A 9074-nucleotide genomic window follows, 5' to 3' on the forward strand; every position below is an offset into this window, starting at 1 on the left:
TAAAATGTTGAGATATTTTCAAGTACCTATATTGTGAGTTCATGTGGTTTACTGTCTGACATAGGAGAGCAGGTTATTCTTGGGTTATATTTTTGAGATTTTCCCCTGGAACCGTAAGGATAAGAAGTATGTATTTACATGAAAGATGAGAATATAGTGTGTTTTCTTGACTTCAGGAGTTGGAACTTTAAGAAAGGCTTGCACTTCTGCTCGCTTAGTCAAAGCAGGTTATTTGATGGGTTGGATTGTTACAAGTCAAAATTTCTTTTCTTCAGCTATAATATACAAATAAAAGAGAGATTACATCCATATCCTACTCCAGGATTATCCTAAAGGAAGGAGGTCCATTTCAGGAAGCAGTTGTGACATTCTAGAGAGCGAATGGGTACTTGGGTTCCCCTGGCTGTTGCACTGGGGCCAAGGATGAGAGCCATCAGGTTCTGACCAGCCCTGGCAGGATGAGGGCATTTGGGCTGCAGGATAGTGCTGGTGTAGGGCTCACTGTAAGGCCATAGGCTGCTTCCTGGTTAGATTTTAATTTACGATTTATGTATTATAAACTTGTTAATAAAAGGAGGTGCTGTACCTTTAAGTAGCACATGCCATCTAACCATCAACAGGCATCTCTTGCGGCAGCTTTAGCCTGTTTCTCCAATCATGCCTGCCTAAGTCAATAATGCTTTGCCAAAGCTCCTCGTGCATTAAAGGTTACCGTTTAGCTTGTTCCATGAATCACAGCAGATGCATAACTTGGCAGTGACCATTTCTGTCCCTCCCCTTCTTCGCTTCATACTGACTGCAGCCCCCCAGCTCAGTGCTGACCGAGCCCCCTCCCCCAGCAGGGAGAAGTCATTACATGAAGAGATCAACTTACCAGTTGTCTTCAGAGCAGTGGCTGAGAGCAAAGCTCCTGGTCGGACCGTGAGTGCGAGAGAAAGGGGGAGAGGGAGACAGACTCGTACCTACAAGAGCTCAGGGCTGTGATCCTGAGACACAAGTGCATCTGCTAGCTGTTAGTACTTGGCAGAGGGTTTGCTCCTCCAGGGTAGCTCTAACTTTGGGTAATAATGTTTGTCAGCTACCTGATACTAACGTTGCTCTGCTTTCAAACAGCAGTGTTAGCAAGACCTGGGGGTGAGGTAAGCAAAGTCTTGTCAAAAACCGTCTTGTCACAGTTGCATTTTCTTCATATCTGTTAAGATGGACGTGAATGATTTTTATGCTGCTAGACGTTTTAGAATTGTATTGTTTGTGTTGTGTAAAAAGCTTTTGCTTCTGTTTAGTTTTGGGGGTTTGTTTTGTTTGGGGGATTTCTGTTTGCTTTTTTGCTGTTGCTTTGGGTTTGTTTGGTTGTGGTTTTTTTTTTTTCTTTGCAAAAGCTGAAAGGTGCTAAAGGAGACTAGTTTGAAACTTCTCTGGATTTGGTATACAATATGCTTTCTGTGAGAGATGACTAATTTGTGAATTTTTCTTTACTAACATACGGAGAAATATGATACTCTGCAGCAGTAGATGGTAGCGTTTTGTTCATATTTTCTGCAAAAAATGTGCGCTAGTGAAAAAGTTTTTACACAGGATACATTTTTGGGGATGTGAGCATGTAAAAACTCCAGGCTTCATTACTTTAATAACATTCTTTTTGTGCAAATACATGTAATGTTTAGTCTGGGGCAGGGCAGAAAGAACTTGATTTTTTGAAAAATGTTTATCATATTATTAAAGAGGGACTTTATGCATTCCTAGTATTCCTAATTCCTAACTCTTGAACAGTGGAATAGAACAGCTTTTTCTATGCTTTAAAAAATTGCTACTTGATTTATGAAGAGCCATTTTCCAGATTTTTGTCCTCATCAGAGCAGTTTGTCGTCAAGTACTCATTTCATACCAAAGCAGAAGTTTTAAGCTATTTTTTTGCCATTTAGGGAATAATTCAGCAGGCGTGGTAGTATTAGATACAAAATATTCCATCTATTGAAATTACTAGCAGAAAACACGTTTGATACTCATTCTCCCTTGCTCTACCTGGAATGGGATGCATTTTAAAGGAATTGGATAATTTTGTTCCATAAATATGCCTTCCTTAAGTAAATCTTCTGAAAACAGTGATTAATCTTTAGAGCTTTGTCTTTTGTTAGTCCTGTCATAACTTAGTAGTAGCCTAATGAAGTCCAGATCAATTACTTTCCCTGGTAAAGGTGGAAGTGAACTGGAAAAAACACCTTGTCCAACAGTGTGTGGTTGACACTCTCTGTAGCTCATACAGAAATAAATTTTATTTTGCTTTCAGGGTGTTTTAATAAGAGAATCTGTAACAGCTTTGATTCAAGAAAATGTCTCTTAATGAAATCTTGTGCTGCCTTTGATCTAGTTGAAGCAGGGAAAAGTTTTCAGCAGAGTCTCAACAAATTTAAATGGTTTGATGATCAGAGCAACTGGAAGCTGATCATTGCCCTCTAGTTGTCACAGAAGTTTTTAACTTCCTGGTTGATTGTTATTGAGCACAGAAAATGATAGATGGACTCACCTTGTTCAGACTGAGGGACCTTAAAATCTGTGGTGGCTCATATGGAAAATATTTCTGTCACCACTGCATGCACATGTGGTCTTCAGAGATCCATATAAAGAACAAATCTAGAGCAGCAGCAGTGTTGCCTGCCAATTATCCTCATTAGCAAGTGAAATAAAAGCAATGCTGTGTTCTTACCTGGAAATTAATTTCTGCTGTAAATGTGCAGTGTGGAATGTTTTAGCACTGTGATCCATATGCCAAGTACTTTAAACTGGACTGTTGTTCTTAGGTTTTCAGCTAATACAGCAGACAGAACATAAAAAATTGGCCTGTTGCTTTATCAGTGAATTTTAGGTTGTAGATTTTAGCATAGGTAGTGAGAAATTTTCGCCTTTATTATGTTCATATGGCTAATTTTGGAAATTTCATAATACAAAATATACTGTGTCTACTGTTATTAATATAATTTTTCTTTGTCCTCTATTGTAAGAGACCACCCGATAATCTTGTGCATTTCCCTGCTCCAGCTGCAGAACCTTGGCTACATAAATATTATTTCTCTAGGAAATTACTCGGTAAAGATTTTTCCTGTGGTTGACAGTGAATTGAAGACAGAGAAAATAAGTGAGAAGCCATTTTTTAAAGGAACCTGAACTGTTGTTTTGTGCTCCTTTGAACTGTTTTGTATACTTCTCTGAATATTTTAGTTGATTTATAGGTATGTATTTTTAAAAGTTCTGCTCATAAAACTGTCAGTTTTTGATAGATTATAAAGTCAATGGGAAGTTGCTTTTCTTGCCAGTTTGTTTTTTCCGTATTTTAATGCTGCAGAACTTTTAGCTGTTCAAGAAACAGAAAGTAACAAAAATTCAGGTATTACCTTTTTTCCCATCTAGTTCTTAAGGAACCCCTAACACTTGTTCTAATGTGTGTATGATTATGTTCTGCTTCTCATTTGTTGCTGATTTAAGGCATGACTTGGCACGAAGTCAGTGAAACTGCATTGCATCACTTTTCCATCCAGGAAGGAAATAAGGTTGTATAGATTTGCAGCTTGTACTGCATTTGTATGGCCAAGCCCAAAGTTTGTGTGTGTGTGCTTCTTAGGAAATGAACATGCTGAACTCCTAGCAAAACAGTACTTAATCAAGGTTCCCTCCTTCTCACTTCTTTAATCTGGTGGTTAGGAATCAGCTCTAGCATGAAAATTTTTGGTTTGACTAGATACATTGGGCTTGAGAAATCTTTGAGCAAGTAGGGAGTTTTCCTGAGTAATAGCACATCCCTGTATTTTCAGTTATTCCTAAGCCTATTATTATTCTTCACCCACAAGGAGGTAGCCTTTTAAATACTCTTTTCTCGGTGTACTTGACAGAGGTTTGCATTTGAGAAAAGAATTTCACGTTCCTTGAGAATTCAAGTGAATTCTCCCATTTTAGTAGCTTCTTTAATCCCATACAAATTGACCATAATCAATCTCCTATCTCCCTCAGTACAGGTGTCAGAGAAGCTATGCGAATGTTCCAAAGTCACCAGCCTGGCCTTCTCAGCAATAAAGCAAAACCCAGTTGTACCATTCTTGAATGGTTTGAATTGTTTTCTATTAGTGTTTAAAAAAATTCAGTCTAGCTGACAAAATGTGTGGACAAAGGGCCTCACATATAACTTCAATGTTGATTTGATCTGTATTTTAATGTGATAAGTAATCATAAGCTGACTAATCATCAAAATACACGATATAAACACAGAACTTTCAGCATGTTTAAGTGAATAGGAATGGGTTTTAAGATTTACCACCTAATTATTTTCAGTTCTTGAATAGTGGTTGTTCAGATAACAGCATGTTTTGCTACGTTAATCAAGCTGTTTATAGAAGCAAAAGTTTTAATATATAGATACTATTTAGCTTAAGAGTATTGAATACTACATGCTGTTCAGCTTTCTTCATTAAGTAGTTCAGCATGAAGTGTAGAAGGTACTAAACAGTGTCCTCAAGAGTTGTTTTAATATATTTTTATTATAAATAAATTTCACAGATGTGAAATGCTTCCCTTTGGAATTTGGGCATAAAGAGGGTGAAAAAATTGCGCTCCACCCACTAAAATGAGTAAAGGGAGCCTGAGCAACTCTGAGTGAGACTCTTGGTATGCTACAGACACTGCTGGTTCTGATCTGTGGCTTACGGGCCAGTGCATGGAGTAGTTGTTCTACACAGTGTCCCAAGTTGCAAGACCAGGAATAAACAGACAGGAGTGCAGAGGGACCTTATTGCCATGAGCTCCTGTTCATTTCCACATCCACACTGGTTGGCCTCTCTGCAGTGTGTAGTTTGTCCACAGGAACCAGACAGGCAAAGTGAACTTGTCAGTATTTTAAAAGATCATTCAGTTCTGAACAGGTTCAGGTGTCACAGTCCCCACTGTACAAATGCAACCCATTGCAAGAAACATCTCAGTGTTCATCCCAGTGTCATTGCTTATTTCCATGTGGTACAATATGAATGGTGCTCTCCCTTGTTGATCTTGTTCAAGCAAGAAGGAAAAACACAAAAAAAAAAAACACAAAAGACCCCAAACACCTTGAGATCATGGCCCTTTTGACACTGTCTCTTGACTGGCTATTCTCTTCTCAAGGAGGAGCTCTCTTTCCTGAGACCTACTGGAGTAAAATTTGTGACCTTACTCAGTGGAATCTTCCAGTGTCCCATGGTCAGACCTGATGCGCATGTGGACGCTGGTGTGTGTGCTTGTGAAGAGGCAGGGAGACAACTCACCAGCAGGTTACACGTGCTGCAGCTAATGCAGTTTTGGGCACCTCTGTGAAAGGGCAGCATGGAGAATGAACATGGCAATGCTGCGTGACTGTTGGTGGTCTTCATTTATTACATTCAGCTTTACCAGCCATATTGTCATGGCCATAATTACTGTTGTGTCTGTGGATTTTGTCATCTTCAATTTTTTTATCGTTTTGATAGTCCTGTGAGGTACTGCTGTTACACAGCTGTTACTTATAAATTCCTGGGCCACAAAGGTAAAATACAATTTGGAGGCTCAAAATGTTATCAGTAAGAATGACCTTTATATATGCTTGAAAAATCAGCCTTTCTAGCACATGAATGGTTTTGTATCCAAGCACCGTGTCAAAGAAACTTTGTGTGGCCAGAAAATGAACTAGTTAAGCTATGTCCGCTCAGTCACCAGGCTCGAGTTTAGCTGATGCCACACCTTCAGTCATGGGCAGGGAGCTCATGATGTGGCCCAGTAAAACAAGCATTTCCATCTCTGACTTCCACAGGGCCGGAATATAAGAAAACATAATTTCTCCCACTGACATATGGACAAAAATAATTCCTCATCTCTGTACCTGAGTATTTCCATCTGCAAGCCGAGGTTAATAGGGTTTCCATTGATTCTCCTGAGAAATTGATACGTCACCTTGACTGTTGCTTTCCCATAAAAACATCACCCTTAACCCTTCTGTTTATGAAGCATGAGAATGTTTGAGAACATTTGTGGCCTGGTAACTAAGGAGGGATTGAACCATTTATTTATTAAGCATATGTAAAAGAAAGTTTTTTGGATTTACTTTAAAATTACCTGATTAGAAAAGGGAGATGGTAGTTTACATATGGCAGTAACTGCTGACTTCACCAGTAAAACGTCTGAAAGTGAGACATACCATAGTTGAAAAATAATTCTGTCAAGTAAATATCCACAGCCTTGGACAAATTATAAGAATGTGCTCTATGTATTGGTGTAAGTACCACAGTACATGTTTATTTGACCTCTGACATTCTTGCCTCACTCTCCCCAGCTTTGTTGTCTGTCTCAACTGCAGTATTAGTAGTACCACCCTGGTTTGCTTTGAAAACTCTGGTGTAAACTTAGTGTAGTAGAATGTTCAGTTTGGAGTTAATTACATTCTAGCAAAATGACTCAAAACTGTGTTCTTTTATCCTATGTGATTAGGGGGAATAAATGTTCTTCCAATTTTATTCTCAGCATTTCTGTATGGCATTATTTCTTCCTGTATGGTGTATCTGTGCCTATTCTTGTGGGAAAGACAGGACTGTGATCCCAGCAGAGTGGTGTGTACTGACCAAAGTCTGTAAGGATATTTCCCTAATGGCTCTCTAGATCTGAAGTTTTTTGGCTTTGGGCTCTGATTCAGGCTATGCTGAGCTTCTTGTTCCATGCCATAAACATCTAAAAGACGGATTGAGGGCTACAGTAATTCCCACAGTAATTACAGCATCATGCTCAGTCCTAGCATAGTTAAGCTAAATTCATTAAGTCATTACCAAAGAAATGGTTACGTGTGATGGATGAGCTAATTTGTTTCTGAGACATGATAGACCATTTTCTGGAAAGCTGTTCCAGAAACTTGTTGGATTACTTATTAGATAGACACATGTTTAAATGAATTTGCCATTAATTTTACACCTGGAAATACTATTTTCCCTAGAAACTAAAAGTTTACAAAATACTTTCCTAATCATATTTCATTATCAGTTTCCATTCTTTTGATTTGCTTTATTTTTTTCCACCTTTGATTTTTGAAGTAATAATTCTCTTAAAATTGAGTTCTAATGAATGTATTTTTATCATTATAATGTAAATGCTTTTTCTTCTGGCATAGTGAGTTTAGCTCATTTTCTGAGGATTTTAATATTTTTTCCAAACATGCTGAGCATATAAATGGAGCAATGGATTTAGAAGGCAGGTAGTTAATATTAGGATGTATTGAAAGGTATTCACAAACAACAGAAAAGGAGGGAATAAAGATATAGTAAGTAAAATAAGTCCCTCTAATTGTTTTGTAAATCATAACAGTCATTGTATAAATAGGTTTTTCTTCTAAAGACTTCTTTGGTTTTCCTATCTCTTTATGGCAATGTTATAAGGCTCTGAATTTTTAAGGGCTCTGATGTATAATAGGGCACAGGAATGTGTTCCAAGACTCATAAAATCTTTAATTAAAAGAATGGAAATTCTTGTAAACTCCTGGTGGTTGCCTTTAAGTAATATCACTTCTTAAAACACTTCCCGCTCCCCCAAGCCTGTGAGATTATCTTGCATTTTGTTACAGCACTGTTACATTCTGCTGGTGGATGATGTACCCATTTTAGGGAAACAAGTTGATTATCAGAATTCCCCAGCCTTTCTGGAAGGGAGACCTGGCACACAAAAGAGACTGTGCTGAGTAACTAAACAAATGCTTTGCTGTTAAAAGTCAAAACGGAATTTTGCTACTAGCTTTCCTGGAGACACACTGCTGTAGGTGGGTTACTGCCAGTGCTCACTGAGCTGTTGCTCAGAGCCTCTGAGTAAAGAGTTGGGGGCAGTTGTGCAGCCATCAGGAACATAAAGCAAATTTTCAATGCATGGTTGAAAGACAGTGGGTGGAAGGGGACTGGTATGTGACACATATTCCTGTCCTTACTTGATCTGTGGCTTTCTCCATTTTTCCTTCAGTATCACTTGCTGTTCATGGCAGCCAAAAGGACAGCAGCAGGGATCAAGCATCATTCACTGGTGTGTAAGGACCCAAGGGCACCAACACAGCAATTATATCACTGACAGCACCTACATGCTTCTCTTTAAAGAGCCCTGCTAAATGAGACACATGAAAGTGAAGCATGAGAGAGTATTAAATTAAAGGTTTGCCTGTGTATGTCATTGCCTGAAGCTGTTGATCTGTTTCTTCATGGGTTACAGGTATTATTTTCCCAGCATGTGGGTTGTGAGGAAAGTTTTATCAAGAGACAGAAGTTTTTGACAAATTTCCACTCCCATCTATTTGGCAGTCACAGGAAAAGGAGGTGAATTAGGAGTCAATAAATTAATTCTCCAAGCATAGCTGCTTTTTGACTGAAGCATAATGTTTAGTTCCATTTTTCATGAGATTTCTTCCCAAAATGTCATGATGATGGGAATAAATCCTTAAATACTTTTGACTTCAAGACAAATCCTTTTGTTATTCAGATTTTTAATCAAAATTAAAAGATTTTTTAAAAACTGTTTTTTGAGAAGGTGCTGACTAATCGCAGGTAGGTGATAATATAGTAGTAGGAAGCTTGGTATTTAATATAAAATTGCCTCCTTGCGTCTCAGAAATTGCAATTATAGGAGCAATGGTAAAAGCATGTGGAAATGCTGCATTTTGATCCCAAACAGTTAATAGATTTACCATAAGAAATCACCCCCTTTGAGGAAAGATCTCATGTTTCTCTTAATGTAGCTATTCCACTATACATTTCAGATGAGCTTTAAGTAACTACTGCAGAGACAACAAAGCCACATTTGATAACATTTGGTGTGTGGAGGGTATATTAACATCTGTACATGAACAGAATGTCTGAAACACGTGCTGGACTCTTGCTTGTAAGTACTTGAAAACTGAGATTTATTTAGTGCTCGAACGAGCAGATGATAGTGAAGTATTCTAGCCAGGGGCACCAACTGTTTTGGTGTTGTTAACTATGAGCCAATATCCTCTAGAAAAGCACAAGGACACAGAATAACTATGTAAATAACTTTTCTTATTTCCTTATTAAATGGAAAAT

At 38.2% G+C, this 9074-nt stretch overlaps 1 protein-coding gene across 1 annotated transcript in view; it reads left to right on the top strand.

Annotated features, from left to right (window-relative positions):
- Positions 1 to 837: 837 nt before the first annotated feature.
- Positions 838 to 9074, top strand: part of THSD4 (thrombospondin type 1 domain containing 4) — a 93376-nt gene continuing 85139 nt past the window's right edge. Inside the window, exon 1 of the mRNA XM_008637052.2 lies at positions 838 to 1139. Coding sequence (XP_008635274.1) covers positions 1068 to 1139 — 72 coding nt within the window. The 5' untranslated portion in view covers positions 838 to 1067. The remainder of the gene's footprint in view (positions 1140 to 9074) is intronic.

Source organism: Corvus brachyrhynchos, unplaced genomic scaffold, assembly GCF_000691975.1.
Source record: "Corvus brachyrhynchos isolate BGI_N302 unplaced genomic scaffold, ASM69197v1 scaffold200, whole genome shotgun sequence".
Lineage (NCBI taxonomy): Eukaryota > Metazoa > Chordata > Aves > Passeriformes > Corvidae > Corvus > Corvus brachyrhynchos.